This window comes from Lygodium microphyllum, chromosome 21, assembly GCF_053477565.2.
Source record: "Lygodium microphyllum isolate KBCC chromosome 21, Lygodium_microphyllum_v1.1.10, whole genome shotgun sequence".
Classification (NCBI taxonomy): Eukaryota; Viridiplantae; Streptophyta; class Polypodiopsida; order Schizaeales; family Lygodiaceae; genus Lygodium; species Lygodium microphyllum.
This window is the reverse complement of record NC_141155.1, coordinates 16,737,426-16,751,404: the sequence shown is the minus strand read 5'-3', so window position 1 is coordinate 16,751,404 and position 13,979 is coordinate 16,737,426. Positions and strand designations below refer to the sequence as shown.

Sequence of the window (13,979 nt, the reverse complement as noted above, 5' to 3'; positions counted from 1 at the left end):
TTTGGCTTCATCTGCAAGGACCCCAATCAACCCCTTAATCGAAATAATGTTTGATGATAGTCAAGAGGGTTTGATTCTAAGAGTGTCAAATCTTGTCTGTGCCATACAAGTGACTAGTAAAGAGAGACCACCACGGAGTAACATGCTCATTGGCCTTGTAAAAAGGCTGCATTCGGATCTTAAATTTTTCAGGGAACTGATGAAAAGGGGATCAAATACATCTTGGATGCCAGATCACAAAGAACTTACGAGTGAAAGTCGCACACCAAAGACCAGAGCAGGAGAGACACTGAGACACAAACACAGACAAAGACACGGTATGTATTGGATTGAGATTAAATATACAATTGTTACATCGTCATGTGTCTATTCATACTCTCCACTTTGACATCAACCTAATTAGAGCTTCAAAAAAATGGGTATCGACTTAAAAAATTGCATATGACAGTTCATCTGACAGTCGAATAAAATTGTGGTCAGTCGAACAAGGTGTCTCTGCAGTAGCTGTACAAAATCCGCTTCCACATTCAAGGGAATGCTCCAGAGTAGACTTCAGGAGAACTTTAATCATCACTATCTTAAGTGAGTTCATGTGCTGTTCTCAACCATTCTAACCATCTATACACGTCTCTAAGAGCCTGCGGAATAACAAACAGCAAAAAGAAAAAACAACTTACACACAGCACATTTCCAGTGAATGTCTACAAAATGATAAATTCCAATTTTCCACTGCACCCATGTGTGCATGTATGCATGTGCATGCACATGTCTGCACACGTGTGTATGATGTCATACACCACAAGTTAAAAGATTATAAATCCATTTTTGCAGTGATGTACAAAAGAAACAAAATACATCACCCTTTGCACACTCCCCCCATGCATTCATTGAACCAGTCTGTGGGAAAGGTAGGGACTGACTACTCTGGTTGACTGACCTCAAAATACATCGCCCTTTGCCCACTCCCCCCATGCACTCATTGAACCAGTGTGTAGGAAAGATAGGGACTGACTACTCTGGTTGACTGACCTTATCCCTCCCTGGAGTGGAATCCTTAACATCATCCTCCCACTTGAAGTATGCAGACTCTGAAATAACCTGCATTTACACAAATCCAGATGGCTTCTCAAAAGTCGTTTTAAGACATGATAAACAAGTATCTACTTTTCATGAAAACAACTACATCTACTAACAGGAAAAACCATGGACGCTTTATGATAATAAGCTTAAGCATAGACATTGAAATCAACTGTCTGATGTACTGGGATCACATACTAGGAAACGCTTAAACTTACTGAATCCACACTGCCATCATGCAGCTACCTAACCTATTGGATGAGACATCTTTGAGCTGAACCTGATATTGCATACACTAGCAGGGATGTCAATTGTAGAGAGGACTTTCCCTAAGATAATCAGTACATTGCTGTAATTCTGTATGTTAAGGATACAGCAAGCAACAGCAGCCCAGAGATTCACCTTAACATGTAAAACTAATTTTGATGAGTTCAGAATCCTATGCCTATACTACCTTTTTCAAACAACCTGCTATCACAACTCAAATCACATCTCCAAAAAAAAAAGTGTAACATTCAACCTTAGTTAAACTATATTTGACAGCCTTTAGAGCCTTAAAAGTGCTTACATCTGACTTGTACAACGTATCAAATAACATAGTCATCAAGCCCACCGGATGACCTCTCTCGTGAGCAAATAGTTGCATAGCAATGATATCTGAAAAGGGGGAAAACCACAAAAGCTGAAGAGATTTAATGGAAAACAAAAACATAAAGAAAAGATCAGATACAAATGCAATGTGTTCATCACATCCACCCATAAGCTCCAAAGTTCCACGTGCATTGAAAAAATTTGTCACAACCACATTAGTGAAGTGGGCAGACTTTTTCCTTCTGAGATAAGAACCCCCCGCCCCCCAAAAAAATGCCTACTATCAAGGGCATCTCCCCTCCAAATATTAGGCAAATGTCTAAGTTAACTATCACTTACACAATCCTAGAATGCAGCAGAATGATCAGAACAAACTCTCTCATAAGTTTTAAGCTAGCATGAACAGCTTGTGTCTAGCGCCTAGCCAACTTAAAAGAGTTTTGTCTTTACACCAGGCTACGACAATACACACTGGGACCCAAATTTACTGCACAAAAACCACCCATCCTAGCCCTGTTCCCTATGAATTTGAGTAGTTCTTACTGAATTTGTGTGGTTCTTCAACTCTCCAGAGTCTGAGCAACACAAGCATCCAATGTAGCATTGTGCCACCTCTACATTTTAAGCTTTTCCCAGAATAAACTTGGCCATTATTAAGGACCATTAACAAAGGATATTCTATGTTCCTAGCTCTTATCTGTGATAAATCAAAGTTCTACTTATGAACTTCATTATCTCTATTGCAAGCAGAAGAATACATTGCTACGAGTCCATTGGTGTCCCAGGAACTTTGTTTTGGAAGTTTTAGCATCTATACTGTCAGTGTAGATATTCTCATGACTTAGGCACCGATGTTGGATGCAAATTGATTCCACAAAGGGAATTCTTTGCACGCACTAACTCATCACAAACATACTAGCAACCATCGGATCGTGATGAATACATGATTTGGAAGAGTTAGAAGCCCAAGAAACAATTTTCCCTGCTAAATCTACATAGCCATACCTGTTGGGGCCACATCTAAAGCATGAACAATGGTGACAATGAAACAAAGGGCTGCCATGTGCTCTTATGTCTGCCCGAGTCATGTAAAGTTGTCAGAAAGAGGGACATCAGCATAATAACACCCCACGTGCCACTCATTACATGACGGCAAACCCCACTCAAACAGAGATTCTATAACACAACTATTCCTTACCCTCACTGCTAGCTAGTACGTATCATGGATTACATAAGTTACCATCATTCCTTAATTATAACCAGAAACAGCACAGTTGCTGACATCACTACACAGTTGATCACCTGCCAAGAAGCTGCCCTTTCACCTTGAAGAAATTTCACACAATATACTTACACTGCCATTGTTTCTCCTTATCAGGAGCAAATTTTTGCAACAATGTCCCATATTGTGAGAGTCTTTTAACAAGTTCTTTTGACTCCTCTCTCTGCTTGAAAAGTGACATAAAAATGTCAGGTACATATACATTCACATAGACCACAACAAAAAACATAATGTAAAGCTCAACTTAAAGAAAAACAACATCAGCTTTCCTTCTAGTCTACTAAAATAAATCTAGGGGCAAGTCACAATACTCTGAATATGAGAATTTGGGCAACTAATACCAGACTATGTTTCCAACACATGGAGTAATTGCGTCCTTCAAATTTACATGTTGTGATTTATGTTAAACGCCATCAAAAAGCAACCATTTTGCAAGCAACCAACTAAAATCGCTCTTTCATCAGAAAGTTTTATGAAAGAAATTTAGATAATGTTGCACATCAGGTGAGGAAATACTATAAGAAATAATAAGCTCAGAAGCCCACCTCGTAGGTGCTGGATGAATTAGGAATGCAGTGCTTCAGCACTGAAGACATCAGCATCCTTAAAAAAGCAGAGTCTGACTTCAGAGCAGGAGTTAAGTTTGTCTGCAGAATATACATACAAAGAGGCTTTAGGAAGAACTTCAAGGAGTCATATCAAACCGTATACTGGAATGGACCTACCATAGATCCATTACGTTTGGGAGAAACCACATTATTATACATCAGACTTTCAGATAAAAATTCACAGTTCAAAACTTTTGTATTAAAGCAACTATGAACTAGAGATTCTCTCACCCATTGTCCCAAGTTTAACGGTCGCAGTAGTTGTTACCAAACAGAAAACAACACACTATGAAATCACAGCAGCTTTGCACTTCCATACATGAACAACGGGCATAAATTCTACATCCCAGGCCTTTACCAAAATCAAATTTGCTAATTGCTACTGCTAAGTTACATGCACACTTTTTTTTTGTTGCTAAGTTGTACCCCCACTGTGCCCCACAAGCACAGCCACATGTAAAGATGTGCTGAAGAGAGGATAGAAGAGATGATTAATTGAAATGTTGAAAAAGGAATAGGGCCAGAGTGACGGGTTACAATACTGCCTCATCTAGAGTAAGGACATAGATCGTCTTCACCTGATTAATAGAAAGGCCTTACATTTTCTAAATACTCACCTCCAGCCACTTTGATGTCTCTGCAACCGGTTCATTTTCCTTTAAATGATCCATCAGCTGTTCCCCCACAGTTCGAATGAATGATTTGCCAGTATCAACATCCTGCACAAGCATGGTCCAAATGAATGTTGTCTACACAAATAACTTACATCACCACCTTTCTCATAAGTTCCTGCCTTGCCTGATTAAGGAACTGAAGGTTTTTCTTTTGCAGCATTTCGGGTATAGATCTTTTGTGTCTATCACTAGAGGACATGAAATCTTCAAATCGAATCCTAGAGGAGTTGTACTTGTCCAGCACAACTTGCTCTCCTGCATCCTGCTGAAGACCACCCAGGATCATGGTTATCATGTCAAGACCCACACCAATCTCATGTATGGGCTCTATTTTCAGTAGATTTGCAGCTTGATCAAGTGATATCACGTCAGCTAGAATTATTTTCACAAGCATTTCAGCCACATATTCTGGGGCCTTAGGAGTATCCATACGCAAATCTTCAAAAAGCTCCAGAACCATCTGAAAGCTGAAAGAGACCAAACGCACCAAATCATAACCACAAACTTTAAAAAACATAATTTCCAGGTTAGCCTGGAACTTTTAGGTTAATTGCACATAAGACACTGGCAATTTTTGAAGCTGCTTGTCAAGCTTTTAACATATAGCATGTCAACCATAAATGACTTAAAGTTATATCAATCTTACACTGAGATGCAGACTTACACAACAAGAACTAAGACAAACAAACCCAACTATAAATTGAACGCTCTTACCCTTTCAGTATATGTTCTTGCTTAAGTAGAGAAGGATGTAAATTTATTAGCAGCTTCACCAGCAAATCTCTCTCAATGATTTTTTTCTCGAATGAAAGAGCTATCCAATTGCACACCATTGTCGCATGAAATTTTGGCGCCCGCAACTCTTCAATACACAACACAACCTCCTTTTGATCTCGTGCACTGATATAACATATGCATGTCAAAACTCATCAACATGACAGCAAAGATCACAAACAGAAAATGAGAACCTGCATGGGAATTAACCTGAAATATTCAATCAAGGCGCTTTGGCTCTTCTCCTTCAGCTGTTCCTCGTTGAGATGTGCAAATGCAGGGGCAGTCGAAGGCCTATTACTTTGAGCTACAGATGCTGCGGATGTTGAAACAGACCTGTCACTTAAAGTTCGCTCCAGGCTTCGTGAGGTTCTGGCAGAGGATCCAGATATATACCTATCTGCTGTGCCAGGTCTGTCCAACAGTGGCCTTTCAGATGGAGTGACAGGCCTTTCTGACATCATGCCTTTATGTGAAACCTCCTCTCTTGATCCAGCAGCTGCCGCTGGACCATAGGCTGACATAGTTCCTGGTCCAAATCGTCTGCCCTCACCTGAAGCATCTGCCAGTGCACTCCTGCCAGACCCTGATGATGGGCCTCTCATAGTTATACCTCTACCTAGACCGCCTTGAGGACCGAGGGTAATAGGACCTTCATCCACAGGTCGCTGAGACAGAGGCATTGGTGCTGTTCTGCTGTCTAAAAGCAACCTGTCTTCCATGCGAACATCCTGTGCATATGGTCCTCGGATGCCAATCTGAACTCCCCTACCACTTCCTAGAGCAGGAACATTGCCCATTGGTGTGCTTGGAGAGTACACAGGTGAAGCTGGACCACGCATCCCAAAATCCATCGGTGCCCCAAGCCTTCTTCCTGCTGAGGTTCCTATGGTTGACCCACGTGACATGCGACCAGCCTGTGCAACAGTTGCCTGCCTTTCTTGAACAGCATCCCTGTGCACTTCATCAATTTTCTTTGGACCTTCCACCTTTCTCCGCTCCTGCCAACTATTCCTTCGAAGATCAATTACGTCCTTCAACATAAATCTTAACCTTGAAGAAAGTTTTGGGTTGCCAGAAAATACAATCATCCTCTCAAAGTAGGAATCTATGGCGTCCTTTGTTCTTTGATGGTCAATCATCTGTCCAATTGTGCTCATAAGCTTACACAGGGCCTCAACATCTTCTTCTTCTGGATTTGCATTGCTTCCAATAAGCTTTCTTATACACTCATGCATGATCTTTTCTGTCAACATACTCTTTTTGTAAAGTTCACCTATGAAACGAATGTTACCTAGCATACGCCTTTTGGCCGTCAAGCGTTTCTCCTCCCGTTCTTCTTGACTTTGCTGAACATCTTCCTCCGGATTATTTGCCTCATTTTCTTCCCTCTCACCACGGTGGAACTCTTCTTGGCACTTATTTAAAAGCACACGCTTGAATGTAACCTTTACACCATTCTCAAGGAATTCAGGCATCCCCACAGCAAGCTGTACACAGAATTTTGCGTACATCTCACAAAATGTTGGTTCTAGTAATGCCTTATCAAAAATCTGGGAAATAACGCCAGTAAGGGTAACTACAGACTGTATTTTGACATCCTTTACTTGCTCAAACAGTTTATCAAAATTTTGTGGAGTGAGTTTGTTGAGTATCCCTTTCATTTGCCTCTGCTTAAGTTCCTCTTCATCAGAGACCTTGCTAACCTCATACCTCTTCTCAGCCTTGTGGATGTGGGGCACAGGTGTTTGAGGAGACGGAATCAGGCCCTTCTGTCCAGGAGGAGGTAGCCTCTGCCAACGATCTGAATCCGCAGTATTAGTCCTCACCATACCAGGGGTGGCAGGTGTCATTGGAGATGGTAGAGGCTTCCCAGGAATCAAACCAGGGACAAAAGTTGGTACAGAAATACCTGGGCGAATACTGGAAGGCATGCGTGCAATAAGACCCTGGCTGCTACCTGGTCGGAAGCCACCTGGAGGACCCATCTCCATGTGCCCAGACCCATAAGAAGGTCCAAGTGGCCTGTTCCACCTGTCATCTTCAAAGTTATTAGAGGAATTGCCACGTCGAAGCCCCCCACTGAGTTGCCTATCAAGCATTCTCCCTGAACTCCTAAGTATGTCTCGCTCTGCATATTGCAAAACAACAGCTTGAGGATTTTGAAGCAGCTCTGCAATATCAGCTCTCAAGTCAAAATCGAGAGGTAGGTCTGTATTTTGATCTTTGAATGTTAATAGAAAGTCCCTTGTATATTTTTCTGCCCCTTCGGAAGCAGTCACATCCCTTCCAGCAGTGCTGCCTGTTGTAGTACTGGAAACTTTAGGAGAAGGAAGCTCTGCTGCATCCTCCCAATGATCAACTTCTTTAGGCATTGCCTTCTCCTCTACCATGGTCGAAGATTTGGTTGATTCTGTGCTAGCCTCTGCGGCAGCTTTCACAACTTTGGCATCATCAACCTTTTTCACTTCTGGAGGCTTATATGCATTATATAAATCGCCCATATTGCTTGCAGCATCAGCTTTTGCCAATGCATCCTTAAGCTTCTTTTTTTTGCTGCCTTGTCTGACATCTGGTAGAGCTGAAACAGAATCATCACCAGTGTGACTATCCTTATCAGAAGATAAGTCCACATTGACATCACACGTCTCCTGATGGGCATTTGTAGAAACATCCAGTTGAGGCTGAGCACTTTCTTCTGTGCTAGCACCATGAGTGGTCAACAGTTCAACACTTGCAGAAGTGGAACTTCTGGAAGAACCAGCATCTCCTACTTCAAGTCCATTTTCTAGAATTTCCAAACCAGAAGATGCTACATCAAGCAATTCAGACATGCAACCTTCAATTGCATCCCCAACAGGTTCAATTACCGGTACAGGCAAAAGTGGCGCGTTCACACTCTCTTTTACAACATCCCCCTTGTCATCATCATAAAGCTCTTTGTGAGGCTCTTCCAGATTAGGCAATTCCTCTTTCTCTGCGGTATCCTTAGGTGAAAGATTTTCAAGTGTCAGACGACCCATAGAAACATCCAGACTACTTTCAGCTGCTGCCTTTGTTTGAGATTCATCATCCAATACAGTCTCTTGTGTATCTGCAGTGATTGTGGTAGAATCTTTAACCGTGGCAACAGGCTCAATATTGGAGACACTTTCGGAATCCAGCTTGGTGATAGGTGGTGCCGATTCTGGGGCTTTCTCCCCATTACTGCTCAACTCAGACTCTTCTTGCCGTTTAGGTGCCATGGCCCCCGAAACATTCGATTCACTAGTAGGTGCTGTGACTGCTTTTGGAAGCTGTACAGCCTTGACATCAACCTGCTTCTTTCCGTCTACATCCTGCATTTTGTGCCCCTCCCCAGACTTGCTGGTATCTGTCTTCGATACTTCTTTCTTCTTTTTATTCTTACTACTCTGTCTAACCTCTGAAGTACCATGGCCGGAAGAATCCATGCGATTGCTATCTTTAGGTCTAAGATAATCTGTCTGTGCTTCTTTATTTTGATCACGAAGAGATGCAGGGTCTTTTCTAGACACTGAAGAACTCCCTTCCAGTTTCACTTCAGTAGAGGCCTGTACACCTGCTGCAGCTTCCTGCACCGGCTCTGAACCTTGTTTCACATCAGTTACAGGAACTGTGGAGCTTTCTTCTTGCTTTGCAACCTTGACATTTTTCTCACCCACACGAACCTGGCTTGCTTCATCAGACATCAAGCCTGCCTGATTTGAGCTAGTAAGATTCTGCTCTGCAACACCTTCTGGTGTAAAAGGCCCGGAAGTAGAAGATATAGGTTTGGTATTAGTAGTGGTCACAGATGGATTTAAGCTCTGAATGGGTACCCGTTGCCCTTGAGAAGCTTCAGAAAAACTTGGCCTTGGAGCGGTTGTGCCAGTTACTGCCGTGGAGACCACTGGATTAGCAGTGGCAGGTGCCTGGTAATAAGGTTGAGAAGAGCGTGTATATGGTCCATTCTGCTGTAAAGAGTAAACATTCTGTTGGTGATGAGCTCCACTAGCATAACCCAGCGAAGTCCGCACATGAGAAGGCCCATTACCAACTACTCCTGTTGTAGCCCCACTGTCCATGTGTGTATCAGGCTTAGAGAACTTAGAATCAAACTTAAGCTCTTCATGCGTTTCAGGATGAACAATCTTCACAGCCCTATTCGTGCGATGCGGGATGTAAGGGGGCACTGTAAGCCCATATTGACCTGCTGGTAAGCCTGACGATAGCTGATTTGCCAGGCCTCCTGGGAGAGGCCCCAATTGATGAGGCAATTGTGCTATCTGTTGTGCAGACAATTGACCAGGTAAAGAAGCTAATTGAGGAGCCATCATTTGGCCTGGAAGGGGTGCCATAGGCTGAGGGAACTTTAATGTTTGTCCAGGGCCTTGCTGAGGGTGCAAGGTCTGATGAGAGTAGGGAAGTTGTACAATCCCCTGCTGTTGAGCTTGAGCAGTGGTCACAAGCTGGGCCTGCATATGTATGTGAGCCGGTGTACTTACAGCAGCTTGTGACTGAGCATGGGAGTTGGCCTGAGCAAATTGCACCTGAACAGGATGCTGCACTGGACTATGAACAAGGTGTCCCTGAGGTATTCCACCAGCAGCGGATGATGGCTGCATATGGGAGCCTGCAGCTTGCTGGGTTGGTCCTGACATGGCTTTGACTGCTGCAGCATTGGCTGCTTCATACCGTGCCTGATCTTGCTTTTGCTCGTCCAAATTTGGAGGAGCAGAGTTCGTCCTCACTGGTATCTGAAGGTCAATTAACCAAGTAAGAGCACAAGGAGGAATTAATCTTCCTAAATCCAAAAATGAGAAAAATATCATCTTGTACCGGGATACCAGTCCCAGGCATAAAACCTGGTCCTATGCTGCCAAACTGGAAAGTGACTTGAGGATGCACAGTATTCCATGATAAATCTCCAGAGACAGCTGCAGTTCCACAGGAAATAGGATGTGCAAACTCTATCATTTGAGTGTCACTGTTTGCAGACAAAAAATACAGAATTCCAAACAGCTAGGAATCCCAAACCTGGCTTCATAACATTTCCTGCTGCTTCTGTGGCAAATGCACCAGATGGTGTTCCTGGCTTAGTTGACCTGGGAACAGTCGTGCCATTCATACTACTTGGATTAACAGGTGGAGGTTGCTTGGAATGTCTAGTACCTGTTGAAAGAAAGGAGAGATTAAGCCATGAAAATGCCAGACTACTGCTGAAGCATACTGCCAGTGATGCCTACCTGTATTTTGCTGAGGTTGGTGTTGAGACAAGGAATTGTGTTGAGCCCGTGTGCTGTCGGTCGGCTCAAAACCAGAATGTGGGATCCCACGCGGCTGCCCATTAGCTGCATTGGATCGTTTAGCACTGTAATAAACAAAGAAACTTTGTATAAACAGTCGTCTTAATTCAGCAATCAACATCAGAAAGCCACCATGTCTTCACTTCTCAATTTTGGGAACAAAACTTGCACTCTAGCTTGTAATCCTTTCTTAACACTTCTACTATATAAGAAGTTACACTTGTGGCAGACTCTCCCTGAGCAGATCAAGGGTCAAGCTCCATTTTACAATCCATCTAGACACTAAAACTATGTAAAACTCTCCTGCTCCCAAGCTGAGAGACTGGGCACTTGCAAATGTTCTCTACAACCTTCACAAGGGTGCACTCATCAGAAGACTAAATGCTGAACCTTTAAAAAAGACGATACAACCATTGATCGATTGAATATAATAATCACAACCATCTTCAGTAGTGCAAACTCTAAGAAGATGCCTGTGACATCTAAAAACTGTGGGGAAATATGACTGCCTCAATAACCAACTTTTCTCTCTCACAATTCCACTACAAACTAGGTCTAAGCTTGCTGAACAATAAGAAAGTAGTTGTCCTCAAAGCCGATCAAATGACCACCAATTACTAAAACTCTGTTGCAACAGCTTGATGTAACAAGATGAGGTCTGCTCACCGTCTCTACATGCCATTAAAATTCCCAAGTGGAAACTTTGCATAAATGAGACATGAAAGCCACTTCAAAAAACAAAAAATAACTGCTTGCGATGACCATCCATGACCCCCACTGATCGTGATGAGCATCCATGACCCCCATGCTGGTTGCTGCTATCAACTCCAAATCCTTTTTAGGAACATGTCTCTGAGACCTGGCATGCTGCAATGGCATTTCCATTCTCCAAGATCCCCTCAGACAAAATGCCTTTAATGACTGTGAGTGGAAATTGAAACTCTTGGCTTTGCATCAGTGTCAGTCTGTTTCCGCACCATGGCACCTCTAGGATCAATGAAAACTGAACACAACAATGAATACTTTACCTGGGAGGCAGTGCTGCTTGAAGACCGGCAGAAGTGGCTGTTGGGGGAAGTAGGGCGGCACTGGCTGAGGCGCCGTGCCCTCCGCCACCGCCTCCCTTCACGGTCGAAGCTCTCTGGTAATTCAGAGCACCACCACCGGGCCTCCCTCCTCTGCGTTGCTGGGCGTCGCTGCTGCGGTCTGCTTTGGATTGGTGATGGGACATATATAACAATGTGTGCAATTCCGTGGAGTGATGGGACTAGGGAGGGCAAAAATGGCTCAGATCGGGGGAGAGGATGATGCTTCCCCGATCCAGTAAAGGAAGATTGTGATGTGCAATCGGAGCAGAAAAAACCTGCGTTGAAGTTGTGTTTTGGCTTACAATGAGTCTCTTCTTCCGCTGGAGTCCGCAGATAGAAACCCTAGGCTATGGCAGAAAACAAAAAGAACAAAGACGGGCAAGTCGGCGGAAAAAAAAATAAAAACCTGCAATTGGTATTAGGAGGGGGATGAAAAAGTCGGTATATGTCGATGTAGCGCGCCCCGCTCCTGCTGTCGGGCTAGGGTTTTGCACCTGTGTGCCCTGTATTTGTGTGCGCGTGATGAAGAAGAACTACAGTGAGAGAAACCAGAGAGGGGGAGAGAGAGAGAGAGAGAAACGAAAGAGAGAGGGAGAAAAAGAGAGGGGAAAAGAGAAGGGAGGAAGGAAGAAGAGAACGAAGAGGGGGGAAATAAGGAAAATAAGAAATAAGAAAGAGACTAACCAATTATTTATAAAAGGGGGTAATGATAATAATAATTTGCCTGAAAACCACCCACAACTGAGGATTTTTTAATTTCCCCCACCAATGCTGGTTATCAAGGTAGAGAGGATTTCAAGGGTAACTCCCAACATTGGTTATTAGGCTGGGCAGCCAACATGCACCCATGGACTGATGCTCAAGCTCGTCTTGTGACATCTATTGAGTTGCCTCCTTCCTTCCGCCCACAATTCAAAAGGATTGTCTACATGCAAGCTGCCACACGACCTAAGCAAGGCTCTGGCAAAAATTCATGAATGAGAAAAGTTAGGGTTGGAGCTTTTGAGAGGAGATCTAAGCAGAGGGAACATGGGCGACTATGGTACCATCATGGCCTTTAATGCCTTTACTAGGCATTGATAGTATTCATTTCACACTCCCTCGCCAACAACACATGGCAATGCCCATGTAGGGATAATGGAGGTGGCAATAGGGGCCATAACAAAGTGGATGGTGAGAATGCAACAACAAGCAAGCACCTAGAAACAATGAAGAAATGGAACTAGACTTCTTATCGGCCACAAAGCATGGAGAGGTTGACATGGAAAAGGTCAAGAAGGTAGTCTATAGCAACATTAAGAAATGGAACTAGACTTCTTATCGGCCACAAAACATGGAGAGGTTGACATGGAAAAGGTCGAGAAGGTAGTCTATAGCAACATTAAGAGCTTTAGTGATAGCATAAAGTACATTGCCTTTTCTAGCAAGGCAAATGTTCTTAGAGGACCAATGGCCCTCTCACTACAAAGGATTGAGAAACTTTACACCATTTCTATGTTTGTGGCATGTCTTCTATCCTATGGGTTGTGTTCCTCTATGAGCCATCATGTATGAGGAATCTTCGTACAACTTAAGTTCATTGGGAAAGGCTTCTACTAGTTGAGAGTAGCGGATTCTCAACAAGAAAGGGATTGGATATTGGCTTTAGCAATTGACTACAAAGGTAAGTTTGTTTATTCAATGCCTCTATCTCCTCATTTCTCTCCTAAGGATACCCCTTGCACACTACCTTCCCTAGGCTTCCAAAGTAGCTTGATGGCTTGGCAAAAACAATGGGTAAGGTGTTGTACATCCCCAACCTAGAAAAACATCCTACTACATCTAGAGCAAAAAGTGTATATCCTCTAAGATCACACAAAAGAAATGTTTGACTTCATTCAAGCTTGAAATCCATGCTGGACTGAGATGGTTTTGGATGTCAAATTCTCTCCCTTTCTAAACATCTACTACATTTGCAACAAGATGGGTCATTTTGTTAGGGACTACCCTATCAAGATGCAAGAAGGACATAATAAAATTTAGGAACCCCTCACATAAGAGAGAAATGGAGATGTTACAAAAGGCCCGCATAGGGAGCAATTACAGCCAAAACCACCAAGCCAATTGTCAAGGATGCAAAGTAAACACATGATGATGAAAAACAATGGTGTCCAAGAAACCACTCAATGAGGATGTGCAAAGAGACAAAATCAAGGGCTTTGGTTAACCTATCAAGGAGAATAATCCTAGAGAAGAGAATAAGATCGAGGGCTTTGGTTAACCTAATAAGGAGAACAATCCTAGAGAAGGGAACAAATTTGAAGGGAACAAGGGCAAAACTAGTATGTTGCTTAAGAGCTGGCAAGGCTCCCACTTGTGGACTACAATATCTTTACACCACTTTTGTTGATGAATATGATTTCCTTGATTTTGATTCTATTTATAGATAAGGTCTCAAAGAAAACTTCCATTATCTCCTAGAACATCAAGGATATGTGCTTAAATATAAGAAAAGTTGCATGCAAAAGACTTCTATATCAAAGAGAGCCTATTGTATTGGCTTTAAAAAGTAAATCAAGATTAAAGAATATCTCAAAGGT

At 42.9% G+C, this 13,979-nt stretch overlaps 1 protein-coding gene across 1 annotated transcript; it reads right to left on the bottom strand.

Annotated features, from left to right (window-relative positions):
• Window positions 1-301: 301 nt before the first annotated feature.
• On the bottom strand, window positions 302-12,029 carry EIF4G (eukaryotic translation initiation factor 4G). Its single transcript, XM_087661865.1, has 14 exons — window positions 11,807-12,029; window positions 11,341-11,675; window positions 10,253-10,377; window positions 10,044-10,178; window positions 9,846-9,943; window positions 5,217-9,763; window positions 4,947-5,132; window positions 4,357-4,699; window positions 4,176-4,277; window positions 3,496-3,597; window positions 3,023-3,113; window positions 1,646-1,734; window positions 1,030-1,098; window positions 302-638 (listed from the first exon to the last, which is right to left on the bottom strand). The coding sequence occupies exons 2-14, from the start codon at window positions 11,541-11,543 to the stop codon at window positions 579-581; spliced, it is 6,150 nt and encodes a 2,049-aa protein (XP_087517991.1). The 5' UTR covers window positions 11,544-11,675; window positions 11,807-12,029; the 3' UTR covers window positions 302-578.
• Window positions 12,030-13,979: the final 1,950 nt, after the last annotated feature.

What these genes read in the sequence shown, in the direction of transcription:
- EIF4G (XM_087661865.1), bottom strand. Translation starts at nt 11,543, where the DNA reads ATGTCCCATCACCAATCCAAAGCAGACCGCAGCAGCGACGCCCAGCAA. An exon ending in TGCCTGGGACTGGTATCCCG is followed by an intron (nt 9,764 to 9,845) that starts GTACAAGATGAT and finishes ATTGACCTTCAG; the next exon opens with ATACCAGTGAGGACGAACTC. An exon ending in AGACATCAAAGTGGCTGGAG is followed by an intron (nt 3,598 to 4,175) that starts GTGAGTATTTAG and finishes TATATTCTGCAG; the next exon opens with ACAAACTTAACTCCTGCTCT.